The sequence below is a fragment of the Microtus pennsylvanicus genome, chromosome 3 (assembly GCF_037038515.1).
Source record: "Microtus pennsylvanicus isolate mMicPen1 chromosome 3, mMicPen1.hap1, whole genome shotgun sequence".
Classification (NCBI taxonomy): Eukaryota; Metazoa; Chordata; class Mammalia; order Rodentia; family Cricetidae; genus Microtus; species Microtus pennsylvanicus.
In genome coordinates this window covers 56639128-56666554 of record NC_134581.1, presented here as the reverse complement: position 1 = coordinate 56666554, position 27427 = coordinate 56639128, and the positions used below count along the sequence as shown (strand labels likewise).

Below are 27427 nucleotides of genomic sequence, written 5' to 3'. Positions count from 1 at the left end.
ATCCAACCTGGGTTCTCTGGCAGAGCAGCCAGTGCTCTTGACCACTGAACTGGAGGTCTGTACACAGCCCTGTCTCTAGTCCATTTCCCACCCCATCCCAAGGCTAAGCCAGAGAGGAACAGAAACACGTGCTCAGCACACAATAGGCTGCAGGTAGGGACCTTGAGGATGCAGAACAAAGAGCCAGCTTGCGGGGAGGGAGACCTTTACTTCCAGAAACTCACATGACAGTCTAGTCACATCCTACATCCTACACCCTACACGCTGTCCCACGTGTCTTTTGAAAGCTTCCAAGTCTGTTGGGGACAGAAAACCCCAGCCTTGCAAGCATGTAATAGGAGAGGAGTCACACACAGGCTGTGTGGCTGCCATACCCGCTTCTCTTACCGTCCAGCCTGCCCCATTGCCCCTGCCTCGATGCCCTCCAGCAGATCACAGGAGCTGCCAGCCAGGCACCTGTAAAACCCCTGAAGGCCACACCTCTTGCTTGGAGTGGGCCTTTGTCTCTGGCTCCAAACTGATTACAGGGAGTGGTATGGCAATGAGTGCCTCAGGGCCATGGAGGGACTTCAGGGGCCTTCCCACCAGATACAACACGATCATCACTATGGATGAAAACAGACATGCGAAGAACACAGAGAGCATTGACTACCAGCTCATCCCTGTCCTTCAGCATCCAGGGCCCAGAAAAGGAAAAGGACTTACCCAAGGTCACACAACAACCTGGAGGCGGAGGCTGGGCTACAGTGCACTTTCCTAGCCTTTCTCCTGTAGCTACTAGGTTCTGTGTCAAGAACCCTGAGAAAGAGGGGTGAAACTTAGGAGAGAGTAGGGAGCTACCGGGAGCTGCTTTAATGAGGCCGGGTGGGTGAGAAGACTCCCCTGGTGGAGTCAGGAGCTGAGGCAGAAGGCATACCAGACTGAAGGCTCCAAAAGACGAGGCTGGGTCTGGGGAGAGGGATAATTGGTTAGAACTTAAGATTTCCAAAGCAGAATGCTTGACTGGGGCCACTCTTCCTGAAAATAAACAGCACGCGATCTTATTCAAAACAGAGGGGCCAGGGGAGGGGCTGGACTGCCATGTTCTCCCCGTTGGAGGTGGGAGGAGAAGGCAGCAAGAACCAGGGCTGGACAGCAAAAGACCCTCACCCCAAGTCACCTAGGGAGCTGGAGTCTTGCCAAATCAACTCTTTCCCTACCACCTCCTGACCACAGGTATCCAGACTCTTGGTCCCAAACTAAATAACAAAAAGAAAAAAAAGAAAAAGAAAAAAAAACCAACCCTGCCCCAGAACCAAGACCAAACCTCTTAAAAATAAAACAAAGGAACAAACAAAACAAAAGTAAAGCTTAATCAAGCCTGGGCTTAACGCTCAGACCCTACATTGACCTAGAGCAAGGAGAGGGGTGTGTAGCATGCAAACACCCAACATAGTGGCCCATCCCGTGTTCTTTCCTAGTCTACTCTTCACCCCTTTCTTTAACTATGGATGCTTGCCCACTCAGCCAGTAACTGGGCAGTGACCGGACTTTTGGCTTGGTGAAGTCATGAACAAGACAGCCTGCAATTAGGAGCTTGCTCCTGATGAGGCTGTCTACGCAGCCCTAGCCAGATGCTAGGGACGGAGATGCAAGGTGGATGTCCATGGGTCTGCTGTGGTCCTCCTGCAGGCAGGTGGAAGCCACCTGAGGACAGACGCCAGGTAGGAGCCCTGTGACATATTCCCAGGGGCCTGGCCTAGCAGGCTGTAAGGCATTCACTCAAAATCTGGGAGCGGACTATTGACCTAATGCCTCCCTTCCTCTGGCAGGAAGTCTCTCCCAGAACACTGGTTTTTATTTTTTAAAAATTTTCCCCCAACCCTTTCTGGGTTCCTGGTTTGGAAATCGCAAAGGATTGAGAATTACAGGACCTGGGTCCTCTCTTCTATCGCTGCTGGGAGAGAAAACGGAGGCAGCCTTTCAGGAGGGCACTTTGACCTTGAGTGTGCATGACCTTTGACATGGCAAGGCCATTTCTAGGAATTTATCCAAAGGAAACGGTCGGTGATTTGGATTTGAGTGCAAGCATGCTTGAGCAGAGGTTGCATTCATGGTCTGGAGAGAGAGAGAGAGAGAGAGAGAGAGAGAGAGAGAGAGAGAGAGAGAGAGAGAGAGAGAGAGAGAGAGGAAGAAGGAGGAGGAGGAGGAGGAGGAGGAGGAGGAGGAGGAGGAGGAGGAGGAGGAGGAAAGGGGGGAAAAAACAAAAAACAAAACTCTGCCCCCTCTAAAAGCTAAGAGCTGAGGGACTGGCTGAGTAAACACGCCGGGTCCATGAGAAAGAATACTAAACAGCCATTGAAGGTCACAGGGAATATGTGTTAAATTAAGGAAATGTCCTCAATATGGCCGAAAGGAAAGGTGCCACAATGTGTAGGCTTCTTTCCATATATCAACGTACAGAAAACAGCACACCTCCCCAGCTCATGTTTTAACTTCCTTTTTTAACTCCTTTATTCACTGAGAAATAAGATGACGAGAAAAAAATTATTCCAAATAATTATAATGACAACAGGATTATTTGCTTTCAGAGTAACAAGAGTTGAGGGTAGCTTGTTTTTCCCTTAGGGTTTTCCAGCTTTCTAAATGTTCCGCATTAATCACGAATTACAAGAAAAAAAAAGGAGGGAGGAAGAGGGGAGAGAGGGAGGGAGGAAGACTAAGAAATGAAGTGTTGGTGGCTTGCACGTATAGTCCCAGCACTTGGAAGTAAGTCCAAGGAGCCAAGTTCAAGGTTATGCCCAGCTACACAGTAAGTTTGAGTGTAGTCTGAGCTACATGTGAACTTGTCTGGGGAAAAAAAATAAGAGGGCTAGGTAGGCTGGAGATGATTGTCCAGGCAGGGAACCCAGGTTGGATTCCCTCTTCTGACCTCCTTGGGTTAGTGTGCATCCACTGCATACACACATATACCCTGGGGAACACAGACATACTCTCAAAAATAAATAGGGTTAAGGTGGTGGTTCAGTGTTCAAAAACACTTGCTAGGAGAACCAGAGTTCAGATCCCCAGGACCAACAAATAAAAAACCTAAAATCTGAGTAGACACGGCAACCCTGTAATCCTGGTACTCAGAAGACAGACAGGAGTTCCTGGAACAAACTGTCCAGACCAGCCATATTGGGAGCTCTTGGTTCAAAAGAGACCTTACCTCAATAAATAAGGAAGAGAACGATTCAGGAAGACCCCTGATATAAACCTCAGGCATCCACACACATGGGCAACCATCCATGTGCACATACATATACACACATACAGTAAAAAAAAATTCTACTGGTTCATGTGTTAACTAGAAGGAAACCAAGCTTCACAGACAAGGACGACCCAGAAGGGAATTCTTGCACAAGGCCTTTCCTATGCCATCACGTTCGAGAATCACAAAAGCGCTTCCAAGTGCACACCCATTTAACAGATGCAAAATCTGACTTGATGCCAGCTCAGAGGCCACCTGCTCACCTTCTGAGCCCTGACACCTGATGCTCCAAGAGAACACAGCACAACAGACCTGCTGTATTGTGGTGTGTGTGTGTTTGTGTTTGTGTATGTGTGTGTGTGTGAAGGGGGAATGGTATTAGGAGAAAAACACCCTATCCAGAATTGCCATTCTCCTCCTGATGGCAGGGGAGACTCTCAGAACCGGGGGTCGGGTGGGGGTAAGGGATGAGGGGGTAGGGGCTCTGCTAGCTGGAGCAGCTGGAGCACCACCTTCCCTGGGCAACTTCTATACCATAGGCATTGATGACTCACAGAAGACTGGGAAGAAAGGACCAATTATTATACAGCTGTGGAAACTGAGACCCACAGAGGAAAAGATTAGGTAGCCAAGGTGTGGGCCCTTAGCAAGGCTGAGATCAGAAAAATTGACAGGAGGACCCCTGAGCTCTGAGGACAGGTTGACCCTCCATGCCCTCCTAGGGACAGGCTGGGTCCCACTCTGGGAGCTACCAGTTACTATACAGGGGACCACAGTACTACTAGGGCTGACTTATGTGGGGTCTGACCGCCTAAGAAGACCAAGCCGACGGGAGAGGGGCTGTCCCATTAAAGAGCAATACACATTCTAGCACAGAACAGGGCTTGCGACATCATCTGCTGGATGCTGAGGGTGCGTGGGGTAAGACCATGTCCCTTTCACTGACAAGCAAGGAGTTAAGGTAACTTAACTCCCCAGGCAGCTAATGGGACTTGCCTTGAGGCAGGTGGATCTCTGCAAGTTCAAGGCCAGCCTGGTCTACAGAGTTCCAGGACAGCCAGGGCTACACAGAGAAACTTTGTCTTGAAAAACCAAAAATAAAATAAAGAACTCAGCTGTCTGTGCTGACAAACTTAACCCACGAAGCCATCTCACACACCCTAAACTTGCCGTGTTTAAAACTGCCCCCAAACTGCACACTCCTGGGCTCTACCCTGGAGACTGAGTCCACAGACTTGGGCCTGGTACTCTGCATGGAACACCGGCTTCCAGGTAGACCGAGGAGCCCTGCCTGGCTGGGGTGGGATTTGTGCAGGGGGTGTGGGGAGAGCCTAGCACTGGTGGTGATCACCTGATCTCTCAACTGAGCTCTATCCTGCTCTAGCCTGGTTCTCAACACATACTTCTTTGGGCTCCTGCATCCTCATCCTGAACTGTGGCCCTTCCAGGAAGATCACCCCAACTGGGATAAATGGTCATTTGGCCTCCCTGGCACCTGCACATGCATGGTGAACACACACAGGCACAAACACATAAAATCCAAAAGTTAAATTTTTAAGAAGAGACGGCCTGTCTGGTGGGTCCTTGGGAAAGACATCTGGAATATGCCCTCGGTGTTCAGTCCTGTGCCGGGTACATGTAAGTGCTTCAGTAGTTAAGGCCCTGACTTTTGGTTATATCCCCTTTCATGCACAGGAGCAAACAACCCTGCGATATCGGTTAGCCTGAACTACAGTCAACTCCATAGTAAATGAGTGAGCCAGTCTTTACCCGTTCCTTCTGCTCACACTTCTGTGGGGACCTAAGGCCACCCAGTATCTGACTCTCAAGTCGGCTTGAGGGTGGAGTGGCAGAGGTGCTAGGGAGGGCTCCGTTGTTGCTGGGGAATCGGCAGTACTATTAGCAATGAGCCTTAGCCGTGTCTCTTTCCAGCTGCCAGGCATTTATGAGGCTGGCTGTGTGCCGGTGGCTGGAGAGCTCCAATGGTCCTCCTGTCCCTGCCTTCCGGATGGAAATAATTTGTGTTTGAGAAATAACAACAATAACAAAAATCTCCATCTCCTTTGAACTTTGGCTCCTTCAGGACCAGGTGGAAAAATGGCGGATGCATGTGGGCTCTCTCTAGAGGCAGGTGGGGGAGAAAGCTCCCCAGCCCTCACACACCACTCCTGCTAGCCCCTGGCTGATCTGTGGCATCTCAGAGCCTACACTGGAGCCGTTTGGACTCGCTGCACAGAACTTCCCTTCTCTCCTTAAGCCCTGCCCTTAAAGAAGTCTGTCCTTAGAGGCCTGGGCCATAACAGAGCAAAGCCATCAAAAACAATGTTTATAAAAAGTGTAATGACAGCGGCGGTGGCGCACACCTTTAATCCCAGCACTCCAGAGGCAGAGGCAGGTGGATCACTGTGAGTTCGAGAATAGCTTGGTCTCCAGAGCGAGTACCAGAACAAGCTTCAAAGCTACACAGAGAAACCCTGTCTTGAAAAAACAAACAAATTAAGGGGGCGGGGGGAGAGGAAGGAAGAAAGAAAATAGCAACAAGGAAGACATTTATATAATGTTAAGGAGAACACAACATTGTATGTATATATGTGTTTTGTGGGGTGATCAGTTCTTTTATCTGTTTGTTCACTGTGAGGACAGTGATCAAGCCCAGGGGCTCACGTATGCTAGGCAAGTGCTAGTCTGCTGAGCGACATCCCCAGCACCAAAACTGTACTTTTTTAAAACAAGGGGGAAAAGTTAAGCAGAAAAAGTCAAAATACCCTTAAGAACAATGATGCTGTTTCCAGAGTCTGATTCTGGGAGCTCCCAACATCTCCTGTCTTGTGTCCTTTCCCTTCCCTGCATCTCTTGGCAATTTCTAGACTTCTCAACTTCCTCTAAGCAACAATAAAACAGAAGCACGTCAAAATGGTACTGCACACCCCTGGTCCCTGACGGACCTGCCTGCACTCTCCACCCACCACACACCCTTGTAGACAGAAGGCCTGCATAAACTCTCTCCAGGAACTTCCGGGAGTTGGACACTCACATTCACAGCCACAGTGTTCCAGAGGCTACAAGATGGACCGATCCACCCCTGGGTTTCACCTGCAGCCGCGAGAGAGCTTTTGCTTTCTCAAAGCACCCCAGGATCCAAAGAAGGATGGCGGTGAATTCACTACAGTAACTCAAGAGTCATCTTGGCTCCCTCTGCTCATGACCTTGTTCCGAAGGTAAAGAGCCTCCCCAGCTATCAAACTGTCTATCTAGACAAGCATTCAGCAAAGATACACACTCAGTCCATCAGAGACCTCTTCCCTCTTCCCCAGCAGTCATCACCAGTTCTTACGATGATACCAAAAAAAACCTGTGTCAACCTATTTGTAGTCTGTAATGTCCTATTGGCTCCAGGATTGTCTGTCCCTTTTCCCCAAGGACAGGAGCTCCCCAAGGACAAGAACTTTTTAAATTACTTCTTAAATTTGGGGAGGGAAAGAGTATATATAACATTTGCATGGGGGGGGGGTCAGAGGACAACTATTTTGATTTTGCTCTTTTGTTTTTTCCCCACCGAGACTTTGGGGCCTGTCCTGGAACTCACTCTGTAGACCAGGCTGGCCTCGAACTCACAGAGATCCGTTTGCCTCTGCCTCCTGAGCGCTGGGATTAAAGATGTGTGCCACCACCGCCCGTCTTACTTTTGTTCTTGAGGCAGGGTCTCACTATGTAGCCCTGGTTGACCTGGGACTTTCTATGCCTGGTCTACAGAGATCCACCTGCCTATGCCCCCAAGTGTTGGGATTATCAGAGAACAATTGCAGCGCTTTGTTACCTTGTATACCAGCTGTGTATATAGAAAGACTTTCTCAGAGGACATTTACACAAAGTATACATTACAGGCACAGGAAAAGTTGACAGGAGAATGACAACAGCAGGGCAGGGCACTAAGGAGTGAGGCCAGCAGAGCCTGGGAGATGCTGGCAGAGCCTGATGTCCTGGCAATTTGAGGCAAAGTCCACATACAGGGAACCCTGATGAACTTTTCCGTTCTCTTCTTGTGGATGCTAAATTGGGGAAGGGTGTGAGTTCCCAAGAGGCTGGAGCTCCAGCCCATCCCTAGCACATTCCTGGGCACAAACTAGGGCAGGGGCTTCAGGAAATTTCTAGAGGTTCCCTCTCCCCCACTGGTTTTCCCTTCTACATTCATACATGATGGAATCTGAATCCTCAGGCCAGGAATCCTTAGACTAGGTCATCCTTGGTCCAGGTGACCCTTTAGAGTCACCTGCAGAACTCACCCACCTGAGGGGACAAGGGCAGAGAGGTGTACTGGGGAGGTTCTGCTTTCCATAGGTGTCTGGGGTGAGGCTCAGACATGGCCAGAGGACCCTACCCTTGTGGGATTCTGCCGCTAGGAGGTACGAAAAGACAACACTCCATAAACCATGTGTGGGGTCTGCATCCGTCAGTGTTGTGTCTCAGCCCCATGCTTTGTAAATCAGATGGTCCGGGAAGGGCTGTCAAATACTCAAAAGGCTATGCAGGCAAACTGTGAGTCTCCAATGTTCAGTGAAGAACATTCTAGTATCGCTGTCCCAAACACTGTGGGGGACATGCCTATGCAAATTGTTTTCACTGATAATCTCAGATTTAGTGCCAGTGGGAGCAGGTTGGGGTGGTACACGCCTGTAATTCCACCATTTAAGAGGTAGAGGGAGGAGGATCAGGAATTGAAGGTCAGCCCAGGCTACCTGAGGTGCTGTCTTTAAGGAGTGATGGAGGGAGCCCCTGGAGAGATGGCTCAGTGGGTAACAGGCACAAGTATGAGAACTCAAATCTGCATCCCCATAACCACCAAAATAAAATCCAAGCAACAAGGCCTATCCCGGTCATCCCGGCACTAGGGTGCCGGTTTGGCAGCTTTGGGTTCAGTGAGAGACTCTGACACAATAAATAAACTTATAAATTGGAGGAAGACACCTGACAGCTGACTTCCCATGCAGTATGGGAAAGCTTCCCCCTCACCTGTCACCACGCACCTCATATGAATAAAATAGAAGTGGGCAGCCTGTATTTATATGCTAATTCTACACCTAGGACTTCATGGGTCTCATCTGAGTCTCCCTTTGGTGAAAGGAGGAGGAAGGAAGCTCCATAGGACATCCCTGCTGTCTCCTTACTCTTAAAACTTTGCTTCAGGAGAGAATTTTGTGTTTTCAGGCAGGGTCCCTTGTAGCTGAGGCTGGCTTTGAACTCACATCCTCTAGCCTAACTTCCCAAAAGCTGTTTTCACCAGTGTGAACACCAAGCCCAGCAGGGAATGAAGTTTAGATGTCCTTACTGATGTTGCTCCAGTCTCTCTCTGGTAGGGGAAGAAGTCATAGCTCCCAGCGATGCCAAAGGACAAAGAGCACGGGTCAACAGGCAGGCGCCAAGCCATCTACTTTTGCTCCAGTCCAGTCCTGGATGACGGCAGGACTGTGCTGTCCAGCAGGCTGTGGTCACTGCGGGCCCCGCCTTTCTAATATGAATCAAAAGCTCCGGGACAATGAGTGTCCTGACATCCTCCTGAGTGCTGCCAAGGCCCCAGCTTTCCTGTTCTCGAGAGTCCACGCCAGCACACTATCCTGCTGGTTAAAGCCCCTGTGGCCTTCTGCCTGGACCTGAGACAAGACGATCTACCCTCTGCCACACAGTGAACCTGTGACATCAAAAGGCAGCTTGGGTGGTAGAAGCAAGTATGGAAAAAATACACCAGGGAGAGAGAGAGATGGCTCAGAGGTTAACAAGAGTGCTTGTTACTCTTGCAGAGGACTAGTATTCAGTTCCCAATATTCCATGGTAACTCCAGTTCCAGAGGATCCAATGCCCTCTTCTGACCCCTATGAGCGGCGGGCAAGCCTACGGCACACACACATGCGGGCACATAAAATTTAAAAATCTGAAAAAGGGAAAAGAAAAGAAGAGCACAGCAAGCACAGCTAGCGAGATGGCTCAGTGAGTAAAGGCACTGGCCACCAAGGTTGACAGCTGGAGTTCTGTCCCTGGGACCCGCACGGTAGAAGGAAAGAACTGACTCCCACATACATACCATGGCGCATGTACACACACACACACACACAAAATAAATAAATGTAACCTAGAGAATAAATAGACCAAAGCTTACCATTGATACCACTTTAGAGTTTAGTCCTATGGCAGTAGGTGTACCCACAAAACCGTACAGCCAGCACCACTCTGTCTCCAGAACCCCTTGCCCTATAAGGCGCCACGCTCCACTGCAGTTTTAGAGTTTGGATAACTGGGGGCTGGGAGACAGTTCCAACAGTACAACACCTGCCGTGCAAGAATGAACAAAAAAAAAGAATGAACAAAAGCCTGACGCAATGGGCACACTTGCATTCTTTTTTTGTTTGTTTGTTTGTTTTTTTTTGTTTGTTTGTTTTTCGAGACAGGGTTTCTCTGTGGTTTTGGAGCCTGCTCTGGAACCTGCTCTTGTAGACCAATCTGGTCTCGAACTCACAGAGATCTGCCTGCCTCTGCCTCCCAAGTGCTGGGATTAAAGGCGTGCACCACCACCGCCCGGCCTCACACTTGCATTCTTGATGTAAGATGGGGACAGAGACACACAAAGACAGGACGCAGGGGAACCACGGAAGCTCTCCAGCCAGCTGGCCTAACCTACTTGGTAAAGTTCCAGGCCAATGAGCAACCTTATTTAGAACAAAAAGTGGAACCCCAAGGTTCTTCTCATGTTCACCCTCCAACATACATAGACACACACGTGAGTACACACAGTTGGGTTTGGATCACAGTTCCTTCCCTCGCTCCCAGAGTGACTAGAAGGTGAGGGACACCCTTCTGGGTTTCAACTTCTTCGCCTGTAACGTGGGATAACTCAGAGGTGCCAATGCAAGTCAAGACTAAAGGGCAGTCAGCAAATGTTTAGAGCCACTTCTGGCCTTTTGAAGTGAAGGCCTAGCGAGGGCCCTCAGCAGCCCTCGTCTGCCCCTCTGCACCCTGTCTGCCAGGTTCCTGGGACTTCTGTGGAAACAAAGGAAGGGACAATTGCCTCCCTTCCCAGAGGTGGAGCAAAAGAGGCCAGTCCTAACAGGTCCCAGTGTTTTCAAACCCAGCCCTGTCCAGAGCCCCATTCCAAACCAAAGAGTTACAAAGGCCTTTAAACTCCACACTCAGTACCTCAGGGTGAGGTCAGCCAGAATCCACTTTTTCAAGCCTGGGCTTTTAGATTTTGATAACACTCAAACATAACTGGCCACTTCTGAGTGTCAGCAATCCTGGAAGGGCCTCAGGCCTCCTGGTTGCCAGCACCTACGGCTGTCTCTGGCCTCAGAGTCTCCGTCTGGCCCTACAAAGGGATATATGTCCCTTCAAAGCAGGGATAAAGTGGAGGGAGAGGAGATAGACCTCTCCCATCAGTCACTATGCCACTAGGCTAAGACTCTGCCCTTTCTGATCCATGGAAAAAGGAGAAAATCCCAAAATAAGGCCTTAGCCATTCTCCAAACCTAAGCAGATGAGGGCACTTGCCTCCAAACCTGACAACCTGAGCTGTCGTCTATCTGGGACCCACATGGAAGAAGAAGAGAACTGACTCCCACAGTTGTCCTATGACCTCTACACATGTACTGACCGTGGCAGCGCACCCCCACATATACAGGCACAAAAAAAAAAAACCACACACACATTTTTTAAATGTACTTCTAATGACTAGTAGTATGTAACTGGAAAACATTTGTGGTTTTTGTTTTTGAGGGGGATGGGTTGTTGGTTTTGGAAGGTTTTATTTGTTTCAAGGCAAGGTAGTCCAGGCTGCCTCTGAATTTGCTCTGTACAGAAAATGACCTTGAACTTCCTTGAACTTGTGATTCCCCTGACTCTACCATCTAGTTCTAGGATTATGTGTGAGAGCTATCACATCTCGCTTCTGTAGAGCTGGGGACTGAACGCTGGGCTTTGTGCATGCCAGGAAAGCACTGTACCTACCAGAGTGCTGAGCTTTAGCCCAGTCTCATAGTTGGCTTTTGAAAAATATACCCACCAGTGTAATTCCCAAGAAGAGAGAGTGTCTTTTGAATCAATGGTAGGAGATATTCATTTAAAAAAAATCTACACCTGCTGGGTGGTGGTAGTGTACGCCTTTAAACCCAGAACTTAGGAGGCAGAGACAGGAGGATCCCTGAGTTCAAGGCAAGCCTGGTCTACAGAATGAGTTCCAGGACAGCCAGTACTACTATTACTACCCTGTCTTTAAAAAAATGTCTAGACCTCTCTCTTTCTCTCTCTCCTCTCTCTCTCTCTCTCAATATATATATATATATATATATATATATATATATATATATTTACTCTTTATACAAAAATCAATTCATCATAGATTATATAGACGCCTAAACACAAAACAAAAGTCTCCAGAAGAAAATCTGGTGGCCCTGAAGTTTGGAAGAGCCCTTCAGAAGGCAAGAGAAGCACGAGATGGAACAACTGAGAAAGTGAACGTCAACAAAATTAAAACCTTCTGCTCTTCAAAAGAAACCATGAAGAAAATGGAAAGACAAGCCATAAGCTGAGAGAAAATATCTGCAAACATCTTCTACACGGCTGATACCTAGAATATATAAATAACAGCCTAAGCCAATAAGCATACGATACAATATAAAGTCATATAAAGATCTTAATAGATACGTCACCCACGAAAACACACCAGTAGGAAAGTTGGACACTTACACAATGACATGAACCCTGGATTTCATGAGGAAACCCAAAGACCATGTTTGTTCTGTTTGTTTGAGATGGCTCACACAGCCCAGGCTAGCCTAAACTTGAGGCAGTAGAGGATGACCTGGTGTAGTGATATTTCACTTGTATTTGAATAAATAAAGCTTGCCTGAAGTTCAGAGAGCAAAAGAGTTGCACTGATCGGCCTTACAGACCAGGCGGCGGTGACACACACGTTTAATCCCAGTAGCCACACTAGTTTGCCATAGAAACCGGGTGGTAGTGGTGCACACCTTTAATCACAGCCCTAGAGAGGAATACAAGACAGGAGGAGACAGCTCTCAGTCACAGTCTCATTCTGAGATTCCTGGAGGCAAGATCGCCATTTTGAACCGAGGTAGAGATAAGAGCCAGTGGCTGGCTGTTTTGCTTTTCTGTCTGACTTTCAGGTTGAACCCCAATTTCTGTCTCTGGGTTTTTATTAATTGTGCTACAACCTGGAACTGATTCTCCTGCCTCTACTTCTTCATGCTGGGATTACAGGCGAGAAGCTCCTGCCCAGTCCTTAGTGTTTCAGATGGTTGGGTATTAACTCATGGTATCGTATACACACATCAAGCCTACGCTTCCCTAGTAGCCCTATTTTCTATCTTAATTGTGTGGTAATGGTTATAAAGGGGCAAACTTCATGCAACAGGATACTTCAAAACAAAGCTTCAGGAACACACAATGTGCCAGGTGGTGGTGGCACACTCCTTTAATCCCAGCCCTCGGGAGGCAGAGACAGGTGGATCTCTGTGAGTTTGAGGCCAGTTTGATCTACAAGAGCTAGTTCCAGGAAAGGGATCCAAAGCTAGAGAGAGACCCTGCCTCGAAAAACCACCATGCAATGTACCTTACCTGGGCCAAACAACAAACCCTGCTGGCTCCAGACGGCTTGGTTTGTTTTTCTAGCTACAGGTGAACCAAGTGATAGAGTCTAGGGGCCATGCCAGCCTAGAGAGGTACAATGTCTTTCCAGGATTACAGGCTCTGGAGACAGGCAGATCTGGGTGCAGGTACCAGCTACCCTATTCACTTGTCAACCTTGGGTACATTACTTCTCCATTCTGAGCCTTGGTTTTCCTTCCATAAAATGGACACAAATAACTATCGGACCTATCTTATTAAGAGCGAGTAAGTGTACAGAATAAGAAACACAGCAAGATGTCTGCCCCTCGTTCTGTACTTGTTCACTATGATACACCTGCTTTGACCATCGTGACTGCATCAAAGAGCAGTCTAGTCATAGGGGAGCGACTGAGCCACACCTCCAGCACGAGGTGTTGCCAAAGGGCAGAAGCGGACCCAGGTCCTGCCCAAAAGCCATGCATTGTCTCGCAGGAGACAGAAGGTCTATACGACGTCAGTCCTCTGCACAAGCGCAGTAGAAATAGAACAGTCACTAAAAGCACAGAAAAGAGAAACCACTGAGGGCTGCAGTCTGTGAAGACTTCCTGGAAAAGCAGGGTTTTTAGTAAACTTCAGAACCAAATTAGGAATTGTGGAAATCTCTTAGCAGGTAAAGTGTAAGCAACACACAAGAAACTGAGTTCAGATCTCCACACTCAAGTAAAAGTTGAGGGTGCTGCCATGCACATACACCAGTGTACTCAGAACCCCCATCCTGGAGCAGGGGAAGTGAGCAAAACCAGGCAGACCCCAGCCTGAAAGAGAGTCAGCTCCAGCCAGAGCAGCGAAAGACTGTCTCAGAAACTAAGGTGGGTGGCGAAGCCATAGAAAACATCTAGCATCCATCTCTGCACATCATGTAAATCAGCGCACATACACATGCAAGATACCACACACACACACACACACACACACACACACACAAAGGCAAAAAGAGAAAAAAACCATACGGAGTCTGAGGATGTGGCTCAGGCAGTAGAGTGCTTGCCTAGCATGTACAAAACCCTGGGTTAGATCCACAGATCATGGAAAGCTGGGTGGGCACAGTGGCACAAGCCCAAATTACCAGCCCTCAGGACGCGGAGGCAGGAGAATCAGAAGCTCAAGGCCATTCTCAGCTATGTAGCAAGTTCAAAGCTAGCCCGGGTTACAGGAGACGATCTCAAAATAAACAAACCCAATCAAATAGGATACTGAATCAAATCAAAAGGATGAGAACCTTTCAGGGAAGGCCTGAAGGACTCCTCTCCCGAACCTCTCTTCTCCACCAGATGGCTCTGCCCATCCTCCTAGGGCTGGCGCCGGGCAGTGTGCATCCTTGGCATTTCCTCCCCCCAACAGCCCTGTGCCAAGGGGCATGACAGCAGAGCTTAGGCACTGGATGTGTGTCCCCATTCCTTGTGGGTGGGGTTGGCCTGGGACCTTGGGCCTTACCCACCCCACCCCCACCCATACACAGATCCCAGCTCGCGTCTTTCTTTCCGATAGCTTGAATGTCAGTTTGGCTGTGGTACTACTTTCTTAAGGCTAAGTGTTTTCTCTGCGGCACAGCCACCCCCCTGCCTGTCCCTCCGAGGCCTGGTCCTTGTCTCCAGCCCTGGACCCCTCGAAGCTCTGCCTGCAGGCCCCAGTGTTGCCTTTGATGCACACCACCCTCTTGACTTCAGTGTTGCTGTGTGCACGGCCCCTTTAATAAGTTATTTCCGTGGAAAACCCTGGTAACTGGGTCATGAATCAAGCCTATAAACACCTCTTACCCATCAAAGTACCCAAGAAAGGGAGGGTGGGCAGGCAGAGGAGACCCTTAGGGTAAGTGGCACACTGCCCCTCCTGCAGCCTACAAGAAGCCCCTGGCACCTGGGCCACAGCAAACACACCGAGAAGATGATGATGTTGCCCCCGAAGCCAGGCATCATCAAACAGCCGAAAGACACTGCCTGTCTCTGTGTCCCAGGGACGATCTCAACCCAGCTCCCGGCAAGATTTACAGCTCAGAGAGGCCAAGCTGGCTGTGGCTCCTGGGGCCCAGGAATGTCCTGTTTTGGCTCCCAGTGAAAGGCCTGGCTTATTGGAGACATGCTTCTTTTCCAGTGCTGAGTTTCCTTCCACTCTTTTTCTCCTTTTTGTTTTTCCCAGAGTGCACTGCCCAGGGCCTCTGCTTGAGAAGCTTGAGGCTCAGCACTCAGATCGATTTGAGTAACAGGTTGGGCATTGCTGTCATGTAGGCAGGGTCCTTGACCCAGAGGAGACACCCCACATCTAGGCCCAGTTCTGCCGCTTAGAATGAGCAAAACCTCCCCTCCAATTGCCTCCCTGACAGGAAGATATACAAGAGACTGTCTCCAAGGTTCAGTCTGTAAAGGCTTTCTTTGTGAACATGAGGACCCGAGTTCAATCCCCAGGGCCCACATTAAAGGGATGGGGAAAAACAAAACAAAAAAACCAGACATGGTAGCATGTGCTTATACTCCCAGCACTGGGGAAGTGAAGACAGGCAGCTTGCTGGGGGGCTCATTGGCCAGTCAACCCTGCTTACTCCGCAGGCTCCAGGCCAGTGAAGAGACTTAAAAACCAAGGTGGACGGCATCTCAAGAAATGACACCTAAGGTTGCCCCCCACTCCTTCAAATACACCTGAACATACACAAACACGTACACGCACACCTAGGCTATGACCTTGGAAGCAATCCCCAGAGCCTTTAGTAAAATGTGACAGGTTAATAATGGCCAGTCAGCATGTCCACGTCCAGGTATGTGCCCAAAAGAAATACCCCTGTATTAAGAAGGCCAACTCGGAAACGTTTATTGTTACATCATGGGTAGGAGCTTCAAACTAGGGGCCCCAGATTCCTGGAACTGTAATATAGGTGACCTGGACGCATAGCTCACTGATCCTCCACCTGTCCCACAAAACTCCGCCCAGAAGTGAGAACGGCAGGCAGGCAGACCCCAGCAGCCCTGAGCGTTGACACCCACACTCTACTGAATGAAAGAAACTAGATATGGGGCCCAGAGAGACAGATCAGTAATAAGAGCATGGCTCTGCAGACGTCGGGACCAAAGTTCAGAGCCCAGCACCCACATAAGTATTGGGTGTGGTCCTGAACGCAATTGTAGTCCCAGCCTGAATGGCACAGAGGCAGAAGGATCGCTGGGGCTTCCAGTCTCGCTGAGGAAACTCTAGCATCTGGTCTGGAACACAGGACTGGACTGACCACCTCTAGAACTGTCTGATTCTGTCTGAATTCTGCATGGCTGCCCATCTAGAGCTAGCTGCCACCTTCGGTCTCGCTGAGCAGAGAACAGAGACAGCCCCAGCCGGTCCTGAAGTATGAAAGTAGCACCAACCAGCCAGGGACCCAGGAGGCCCAGATCTTCTGCATTTTGGTCTTTTCAAACTGCCACCACATGGCCTTTCCATCCGTAAAATGGGTCTCTCAGTGGGATTCCTTGATTCTCAGTCCTCTTTGCACAAGGCCAGCCCAGTCATTCCCAGGCTCACACTGAGTGACCTTCCTATCACCTCACCAATCTGGCACCACCCCAACCGGGCAATGATGGTTGGCTTTTCCAACTCTGTCCACTCTAGCCTAATCCTAGGTGACTCAGAATAAAATCACTCACAGGTTTTTTGAGTAAGAATCTCATGTAGCCCAGACTGACCTTCAGTTCAGTATATAGCGGAGGATGATCTTAAACATCTGATCCTCTTGCCTCCACCTTCCAGGCGCTGCCATTACAGGTCTGGCCACCATGCCCCATATGAGGTGCTGGGGATTGAACTCAGGGCTATGTGCATGCTAAGCAAGCTCTCTACCGACTAAACCACTTCACCAGCCCCTCACTCCTCTCTTAAAGGTCACCAGTGTGCTGGCAAGGATTCACCTCACAGTCAGGGCTGGTGGCTTTGAGGTCAGCTCCAAATCTGAGACCTCTGTTTATCCGAATCCAGAAACTTCTACCATAAGAGGAGTAGGATCTTCTAGCACAGGGCTCAGGGTAGCGGGAGCCGGCGGTAGACTGCTCTGTGGAGTTCAGTACCTCAGACTTTACCCTCTCAGGCTGGGGACCGTGGGGACAGGCCCATGCATCTCAATTATACTTTCCACGAAAAGGGGACGAGCAGAAAAGGACCATGGAAGGAAACTGTTTCGTACGAAAATATCTGGTCAAGCATCTTCAGGAGATATTTTCTTCATGACTGAGATGCCACTCAACCCAGACAAAGAAACTTTCAAACGCAGCCCCTGAGTGCTGCAGATGCTAGGAGAGACTGGACTAGAGAGAGTGTGAGGGAAGGGTGCACATGGCCAAAATTAGAAAGAGGTCACTAACTGCCCCTTCCAGAAGGTCCTCAGAAAACCTGCTATTTTCATATGGCCACAGACCAGAGTGAGGCCATCTAATCTGGCTTAGAGTTAGAGCACCCCAGAAAAAAATCTACACCCCCCCCACAGCCACTCACACCAAGCCCAGCGGCTCCCTGGTAATTCACTCCTTTCCCACCACCAGACGAGGAGCAGAGATGCCTTGCGGCATAGGACAACAAGCCCTCTACTCCATCGCCATCTTGGCCTGGCAGCCCTGGCAACTAATTCAGCAGAACGATACAATGAAAGCTAGGTCTATGGTGACAGTCAAGGAGCTGCTGACAGTCCCTAGTTAGGGAGAGGGAGGTGAGGATCATAAGATCCTGGGAGTCCAGCCATTGCTGCCTCTGCCTTTCCCCGGTCACAGGGCTCTTGGAAGGTGCTAGGGTGTAGAAGAGGAACGTTAACAGCAAGGAGACGATGGTACGGCTCCCATGACATCGCCATTCATGGTGGGGTGGAACTTTGCAGTGACTTTGGAGTCATAAAGGCTCCTCTAAGTACCCTTCACCCACGTTCTGTGAGTAAACCAGTAAACGCGCTGGTTCTCGGAGCTAGATTGGGATAAAATCCTAATGCTGGTCACTGGTGCCCTATCTGGAGTCAACAGACATCTGTTCGTGCTGAATCTTAGCTCCCTGAGGGCAAAGAAGCCCCAGAAGCTCAAAGACTTTGCACTTGCCAGGGGGCAGACAGAGCATCTTATTAGACGCTGGGAGACCCCATGGGGGCCAACCAAGCTTTCCGGCTTCCAAGTGAACCAAGACAAGCAACTTAACCTCTCTGAGCCTCCTCAGTCATTTCTTCCTTTAATTTGGCTATAATAAAGCGGCTGCTCATGGAGGTGCTGGAAAATTCCATGAACTCATAGATGTATGGCACTTGAGAAAGCGCCTGGCACAGGGCTCTGTGCTCCCAGGGTCATTAAATTTATGTGTGATGATTGCTCTGTCTTGATCTTCATGAACTCTATCAGGATTTCTCTGCTCACAAAATGAGCCCCTGCTATGAGACAGCCTGATGCTACACAATGTCCTTTTAGGACCAAGGATTTCCTAGGGTTCCCTGGCCCCAGTGGCTATAATCCCTCTGTTTTAACCATTCCTTCAACGTACAGGACAACGTCTCGGGATTAGTCTCTCTACATCCTCCCATCCCTCCCACGTCTACCTTCAGCTGTTTCTACACAAGCTGTTCCCTTTAGTAAGAGAACACTTACAAGTCTGTTCGGAGCGGGCGCTTAGTCAGCCTACAAACCCAACCCAGAATGGCCCGCTCTGTGAAGCTTTTCCGAACACCCACATTCCCAACAGAGTTCTGGCATCTGGGACACCAGTCCTCTCCGCCTGGGTTGCTGTGTCTCAAGCCACTACCGTGCTTCAGGACAATAATGAGAAGAGCAGCAAAGATGGTGTAGGCCATAAAGCCAGCTTTGCATCCTCCTCCTAAGGTCTAAGATCTGGAACCAACATCCAGGGGCACACCGGCACCATGGAGCCTGAAATCCCTGACCCATTGGACTCCTGTGCAGCACACCACAGTCTGAGGTGTGGGAGGCAAGGACCTTGCTGGCTTGGGATCACAAGCAGGAAAAGGTAAAACTAAGACTGGAGCCCACCCTGGCAATCGGCCTTCTCTCCTGAGGATCCCTGGCATGTTCCTGAAGGTGCCCTTGGCCTCATCACACACGTGCACGCGTGCGCACATGCGTGCGCGCGCGCACACACACACACACACACAGGCACACATGGTCCTTCTGCAGCAGCCACCTCTATCACTCTGCATGCCCTGTCACCTCCAGCATCCAGCCTGGGAGAAGGCAGCCTCTGTGAAGTGCCAGGAGCTTAGAGGAGGGATATGGAGAAAAAAAAACTGGGATGGGGTTTGCCAGCTGCAGATACTGCTCATGTGGGGACAGCACTGGGCCTCACTTCTTCTTTGCCATCACTCCAAGGTGCCTCTCTAATCCAGGGAGGCCCCAGGATCAAGTGGGAGTCCACCCCACCCCCCACAGAGTGCCACCATCCTCACTCCAAAGCCTAAGAAAACCACCTTTCAGCTAGCATTCCCTCCTCACTGTCCCCATTCTCCAAATCACCCAGGAACCCTAAGGCTCCCCCAGTAACACCATTCAGTGACAGTAGCATCCAGACCCCACTGGCCACTAGGTATGACTGCACTGAAACTCGCTAAGCTGGTCCCTATATCCCTGCATGCTATGGACTTGGTAAGAACGTTGGCGAAAATCTGACCCAGGGCTGGTGAGATGGTTCATCGGGTCAAAGTGCCTGCTGCCAGCCCTGACAACTGCATTGCATCCCAGGACACGCATGGGTGGTAGGAGAGAACCAAATCCCACAGGCTGTCATGTAACCTCCACACGCGTACTGCGGCATTCGAGCTCACACACGTATGCACATATAAATAAACGAAGGAACGGATGGCAGACTTCCAGCCATCCTTTAAACCCCACCTGGGTACCCCTCTTCTGACACTTCTGGCTGCCTCTCAACAGGCGGTTCCCAATTGCCTCCTGCCGCGGCACCTCATATGGGACATCTAGAGGGCAGAACTGATACAGGTCTCACCTCCTGGCTAGATACCTCTTAATAGGGACACACCTCACACAGGACTACACCTTCTTTAAAGGGCATGTTATTATTGTCCCCATTCCACAAGTGGGAAAACTGAGGAGCAGGGTGGCTAAGCAACCACCCCCTTTCAAGTAATGAGGAGGCAGAGCAGGAACTTGAACCCAGAGCTAACTGTTGCAAAGCCCCTGTCTGTCATTTACCGCTGCTGCAAGGCTAGACCTGTGCTGGCTGAAGCTGACAGAGCCCTTAGGGACACAGAGACACAGAGCCTATGCCAGACAAGGCCTGTGTGATCCTGGCAATCAAGGAGAGACAGTGACATTGTCATCTGTGCTGAAGATGTGAGCAAAGAACGAACACTCAGCTGAGAGGCAACAGTCGTAGGACAGGCACCATCCCTACCAGGGAGCGGGTGGAAAAACAACACATGTTTTTCCACCTATGTTTTGACTTAGCTCCAGCTACCAACACTTGCTGTGTGGTTCACAGCCAGTCTCTTAATTTCTCTAAGCCGGTCTCCAAACGGTTAGCATGGAGAATGTAAGCAGGAATAGGGCCTGGGTCCCTAAGGAGCTTTTGATTGGGTAGACACCAGATCTAGCTCAGCCCCACTACTACAGCGGTACTGCCGTCTCCTAAGGGGGAGTATGCCCTCTCTGATAGAGCTCAGACTGAGAAGACAGCACACACAGTCAAGGCCCATGGAAGCGACTGCCTAGTCCTCGCTACCAGCAGCTTATACGGCATAATGCCGGGCTAAATAAACATCTGGCCAATTACCTGATAGGCTCTTGATTATTCGGGTGATGGTGAGGTACAAAATACCAGGCAGGTGTCCTGGCATGGGATTAGGCAAGCCTAAGTGCTCAGAGCCCACCACCCTGAGTTCTCATGAAATGACTCGAGTTCACAGGACAGCCAGAACACAGCCTGGACCGGCAGAGGCTCCTTCCTTCTTTCCCTCAGCCAGGGCACAAAGGTCCCATGTCAGGAGCACTCTCCTTCTTCTAGGCTGGAGTAGGGGATGCTGGGAGAACCTCGCCTGTCCCACCAGCTCTCTTCAAAACACCAGTTCTCTCTGCCCTCTCTTTCTGCAGTTCTCTGAATGAGAACATATTCTGCCTTCCAGAAGCTGTAACCCACAGCCACTTGCACCTTGGGGTGAGTTCCTTTATCCCAACATACCTCATCCTCAAATGAACTGAATTCGAGGGATCAGGAGAGGAATGTTAGTGCTGTAGGAAAAATGCCAAGTGGAACTTTGGATAGTCAGGGGACAGCGCTCCAGACCCAGGGAATCAAGGCACCCACAGCACCAGACCTCCAAGAACACTCCCTAAAGAGAGCCCGAGGCCGGGGATTTGACTCAAATCCCACTGAAGACACTGGGTGCGAGAGTCTCCAGAATCTGCCTGAGGTCCCACATCTACCTCTCCCACCTGAGTGACATGGGTGCAATCACCTGTGCCCTTTGACCTTCAGTGTCCCTGCGTAGACCACAGAGCCCAACTGTGACAGCCCATGTTAAGACTGAATATCTAAGGGGACCCTGGATAAACAGGGGACGGTACCTCAGACCTAAATGAAGCAAGGAAATCATAGCACCAGAGTTTCAAACATCCCCAAGAAAGAGGCCTTTCCTGCAATTCCTCACGTGTCCTTGCCTGCCTGCACCTGTGACTAACCCCTAAATCCTGTCATCTCCCAGTGTGGTGGCCTCAGTCACAGGACAGGAAAGAACAGAGACTCTGAACAGGAGCTGCAGAGAGTCAGGAAGTTCTGCCAGGCTGTGACTATCTCTGTGTGCAAGATGTCTATTCTGTAATGCGAAAGGGACCAGGTTGTCAAGGGCACCGAGCCCCAGGACATAGGAGAACAGAAGGATGGCACAGTCAGTTGGTGGGCTTGCTCAGTGGCTGCACAGACTCATCAAGTCCTGTGTCAGTGAGCCCTCACCTCACCCCAGCTCTGGCACTGAAGCCGGCCAAGTCTCTGCCAAGTTATTCTGCCCAAACCTCCCCATGTGCATTCTGCAAACTGGGACTGTCCACTCAGCAGTGAGAGGAAGCCGTGCAGAGAAGATAGCCTGACTGGGCTTTGGGGTGCTGTTCAAGAAGGAACCCTTTGGGTACACTTGGAAGGATCCCAGCTGTCTCACTGGATGGCAGGACAGAGTCAAGGAGAGAAAGAACAGCCAGTACTGATCTGAGTGTGAGGTCAAAGGACACCAACATTACTACCGGCGCTGAAGCCACCCAGTGGTCCCTGACCATCAAATGCCCCAGTGTGACCCACACCCTGTGCCCACTCCGCCCCTGACCTTTGGACTCCTCGATGCCCTCCTGTATGACATCACTCTATCCCCACAGGATGAAGTAACCATGACTCTACTCTCCACAAAGGCCTGCTACCTCCTGGGCCTTTCCCCACCTGCAAAGGACCCCTCCCCCAGTCTTCCCTCCAGTGACAGCCAATACCAACAAAGCCCAAGGCCCAGGAGGACCCCCCCCCCAAAAAAAAAAACCGTTCCATTTGCTTACTCAGGCCATCAGGAGCCCAGCCCAAAGCCCATTGCCACCTCATTTTATCCTCCCATGTAGGAAACCCCAAACTTTTCTTCCCTCATCTTTTAGACTCTCAGAACGCCAACCACTTCATGACAGTCAAGACCAGCAGTGGCCTCTTCATTGCCCAGTATTACAGACTCAGCTCTGAATTATCTGGGCAGAAATCCCCATCACAGACCACCTCAACACAGTTCAGCCTACAGTCCCCACCTCTGGAGGTGTGCTGAGGTTCATGACCTTCAAGCAGGAACCAGGCACCAGGCCTCCTCTGGTGCAAACACACTGTGAAAGACACACACAAGCCTCCACTATTAACAAGGAAAGAGAATGTCAAAGTGCCCATCTGTCCTGCAACCCAGCTAACAATAGCCCTGAGAGCTGGCAGGAACCCAGAATCATAAATGGAAAAAAAATCAGAGCCCCTTGTTCCAGAATCACCTGTGACTTCTGCCTTCATGGACAGATGAGAAAGAATGGTCTGTGGTCTAACTATGTGTCACCTAGCTGGCTGGATCTTTAACACGATTTTTGTCATGGTGTGTGTGTGGAGGGGGCTTGTTGTTGTTTGTGATAGATCTCACTATGTAGCCCCAGCTGGCAGGAACTATAGACAAGGCTGGTCAATATCACAGACATCTATCTGCTTCTGCCACCACACCTAACTACCTGGACTGGATCTTTGAGGGAGGGAGAAAATACCAAATAAAAAGAGGAGAGAGTAAAAGTGGCCTGGTTAGGGGACCAGGGGCCAGAGAGCAGACAGGAGCTCGAAATAGGAGATCTGGATTCCCGTACCACCGCAGCCATGAGCTCATTGTATGGTCTCGCTTTCTGTCTCCATCTCTTTTGTTTGTTTTTGTTTTTTTTTTTGTTTTGTTTTGTTTTTAGAGACAGGGTTTCTCCGTGTAACAATCCTGGCTGTCCTGGAACTCACTTGGTAGACCAGGCTGGTCTTGAACTCACTGAGATCCGCCTGCCTCTGCCTCTCAAGTGTTGGGATTAAAGGTGTGCACCACCACCGCCTGGCTCCGTCTCCATCTCTTAAAACAGTCACACTCTTGGGGTTTCCTCCCAGGACTGTGGGGAGACCAGGGAATCGACAAAGAAGGGCGCAAGGCTAGGGAAATGGACAGGTGTCTGGGAGCAGCCAGAACTGTGTCACCTTAGACAAGTGACAGAGGGGAACTCTGGGCTACAATGAACTGTTCCAGATGAGGAGAAGGGGTGTCACAACAGTAGCAAGGAGCTCAGGCTGGAGCAGCAAGGTTCCTGTGGCCCTGCGGGACACAAGGAATCACTGTACCTATGAGTTTCGACAGCCCAGCTGCCCTGAGATGGTGTAAGGTGCTGGGGTGGAGCCCGGCTCACGCTGACCACTCATCCCCACTACCTTTTACAGCTTGGGTGTGGAGTTGGGAAAAGATGCAGAGGCTCAGCAAGCCATCCCTGGCTCCAGGCCACAAACCCGGCTGCCACACAGCACATCCTACCCGCCAGGCTTCCAGAAGACCACTCAGACCTCACCAACCGAGTCCCTGACCCTCCTGCCCCTGTTGCCCCTAACCACCCTCTCACAAGAATGTGAGGGGCCTTAAGGCCAGCAGTGGAGAATTTCAAACAATTAGGGGACAGCACCAAAGCTGGGGTTCCTTTCCCTGCTTCCTGCCATCCACTGCCAAGTACGGGGCATAGACACCACCAACTTTTGGCAAACGTCTCCCCTGCCAGTCTGCCCAAGCTATCCACTTTGCTTACTCATGGGCCCTCCCTCTGAGAACAGAGAGAAGACAACTTATGTGTGACCCATCCACCTTGAGGAAAGTGTCCCCGGCTACAACAATGGAGAGGACTTTCTAAGTCACCGGAATGAGAGAAATGTGGTGGAGACAAAGGTTCAAACCTGGCAAGTTATCTTCAGGTTTCCACCCACATAAACCACACAGCTTTGTAGCACAAGCTGGTCTTGAACTCTTGCCTCAGCCTCCTGAGTACTGGGCTGTCAGGCATGCAACAGCACACCCAGTTCTTAACTCCAACAACACCAGACACACACACACACACACACACACTGGCCATCTTCCCATTCACGGGGTTGGCGGATCAGAGCACAAAAATCACAAGAAATCAAAATCTTTCCAAAACTCCATCCATCGGTGTGCCCACATCTATCCCCATCAGTACCAGCCACAGCAACAAACGAGAAGAAAATATGCCAACCTGAGAATTCGCCCGGAGCAGTGATGAGGGAGTTGGTGGCCTCGGTTTCAGTGTAAGACAATGTGGAATCGGACAGATCTGTTCGAGGGAGAAAAGAGAACTCAGTTGGCTGAAAGATACCTGTTCCTGTGCACAAAGGGCAGATGTCCCTGGCAACCACTTACTTAGTATGTATTTATTCCTGTAGCCCGGGCTGGCCTCTATTTCAGTATGTAGTCCAAGCGAACCTTGAACTCCTGATTCTCTTGCTCTTGCCTGCTAAATGCTGAGGTTACAGGCATGTACCACCAAGCTGGGTTTATGCAATGCAGGGAATCGAACCCAGGGCTTCATGTATGTTAGGCAAGCACTCTACCAATTGAGCTACACCCACAGCCCCCTCACAAGTTACTGATATCTCCCTGTGATGACCCAGTCTCAGGATCACCCCAGGACCGGGCCAACCATCCCGCCTCAGAACTCTTCTGGAAAAACGCAGACCACTGTGACCCTGACACCTGGAAGAGTCTCGGTGGCCCTGACCACAGAAGTAGTACACAATCAGGGGACTGAGCAAGCACCAACTTGAAGCCTGTTTGGGTAAGGTTAAATTAAGTCCCTGAACAATTCATAGCTGCTAAACGCAATCAAACCATTAAAATTCTTGAAGTTGTTCGTTCTTGCTTCCTTCCTTCTTCCCTTCCTCTCTTCCTCCTGGAGCTGGAGGAACGTAACAAATCACCAGCCACCTCTGTCCCCACACGCCTCTAATTAAGAGCCAAGCGTTGCTCTCAGGTTAACTTCTGCTGTCTCTCTCCTCTCCCACTCCCCACCATCAAAACGGCCTGTGGAGTTTGGGCTGGGTTTTGCATTCATGCTTGTGTTTTAAAGAAGGCTTAATTAGGCAGTTCATAGGGCATGCATCATCGGCCATCCCCTGCCCGCGGTGCGCTGAGATGGAAGGGAACTTTTTCCACCCCACCAGTTTCATAAACTGATGCTCTGGGGGATGGGAAGACTTGGGAGGTTTTCTCCCCCTAGGTATGGGCCTCTGCAACAAGCAGTTCAGGGTTGTCCCTAGTAAAGGACAGGCCTGGCCAGGAGCTGAGAAGCATGGACCAGAAGGCCTGAAATCTTTCATCTTCTGGTCACCCAACACAAGCCAGATCCGGCTCGGCTAGTCCCAGCCGGCCCAGCAGTCACCAGGAGTGGAGGTTTCCTGGGACAAGTCCCTCAGTATCAGCTCTGGCTAGCTAGAATTCCATCTCGTCCTGCAGGATTTTTTTTCTTTTACCACATAGCTTGAAGAGCAGGAAAGATGAAACATTAACTAATTTGACTCTTTTTTTTTCCTTTTTCCACTTGCCAGATGTTGAGTTTTATTTTGGTTACTGGTCTCGTGATCAGAGAGCCACAGAAGCGAACTAGTTTTGTGTGTGTGTGTGTGTGTGTGTGTGTGTGTGTGTGTGTGTGTGTGTGTGTGAAAATTCAAGGTAAAGGAAATAATAATCTTTTAAAATAGTTTTAAAAATAATTTTTATTTTATATGCATTGGTGTTTTTCCTGCATGCATATCTGTATGAGGGCATCCGATCCCCTGGAATAGGAGCTACAGACAGCTGTAAGCTGCCATGTGGGTGCTGGGAAGTGAACCCAGGTCCTCTAGAAGAGCTCTTAACTGTTGAGCCATCTCTCCAGCCCCAACTTTTTAAGATACTGTATTTCTAAAGGCACAAAAATATATTATCTGCTGGTAACAGTACTGAAAATAGAGACACAAGAATATTTTTTTAAAAAAACCTCTTCAATGATAAAGATAAAGTCTGTTTGAATGTTTGAGTATAGATATATAGATATATGTGCACACTGTACGTGTGTGTGTATATATATGTGTGTGTGTGTATATATGTGTGTGTGTATATATACACCAGAAGTCAACTCTGGGTGCCATTCCTCATTTTGTCCTATGAGCAGGGTCTCTCACTGGCCTAGGTCATGAAGTAGGTTAGGCTGGCTGGTCAGCGAGTCCCAGGGAGAACTTGTGAATGAGCCTCTTCAGGGGTAGGACAGGCATACCTCCATACCTGGGGAATAAACTCATGTCCCAGCACTTTACTGACTGAGCCATCTTCCCCACCTTGAGTTTTCCTTTATTACCTACTGTCCCCAGTGCAGAATGCCTGGAGCCTCGATGCTACTTCTCATCTGAAGGATCCGCACCAGGTCAAGGGCTGGGTCCTAATACTTTTGTTAAAAATGTGTATGCAGGGGCTGGAGAGATGGCTCAGTGGTTAAGAGCACTGACTGCTCTTCCAGAGGTCCTGAGTTCAATTCCCAGCAACCACATGGTGGCTCATAGCCATCTATAATGAGACCTGGCGCCCCCCTTCTGGCTTGTGGGCACACATGGAAGGAATGCTATACACATAATAAATATTTAAAAAAATGTGTATGCATAGGTATGTGTCTCCATGTAGGTATGTGTACACTGGAGTTGGAATCACTGACAATTCTGAGCTACCTGACGTGGGTGCCGAGAACCAAACTGCTACATCTATATAGGTAGCATCCTGAATTTTCAGAAAGGGTTGGAAAGGCGAGTGACTTCTACCTTGTGAAGCCGCTCTGTACCTGTCACACCCTTGCCACGCCCTCAGATCTAGCCTTTCCACGGAAGCACTCAAAGGCAGCCTTCCTGTGGTGGCTGCTATAGAAAAAGATCTCTCTCCTAGATCTCTCCCAGCCTCTAACACCACCTCAAGCCATGGAGGGATCCTGGATGGGATCTGGAGCC

The 27427-nt window shown here is 49.9% G+C and overlaps 1 protein-coding gene across 3 annotated transcripts in view; it reads right to left on the bottom strand.

The window, feature by feature from the left end:
• Nucleotides 1-27427, bottom strand: part of Smad6 (SMAD family member 6) — a 71987-nt gene that overhangs the window by 32269 nt on the left and 12291 nt on the right. For all 3 annotated transcript variants that reach the window (XM_075965547.1, XM_075965546.1, XM_075965545.1), the window contains exon 4: nt 24655-24732. In XM_075965547.1, coding sequence (XP_075821662.1) covers nt 24655-24732 — 78 coding nt within the window. The remainder of the gene's footprint in view (nt 1-24654; nt 24733-27427) is intronic.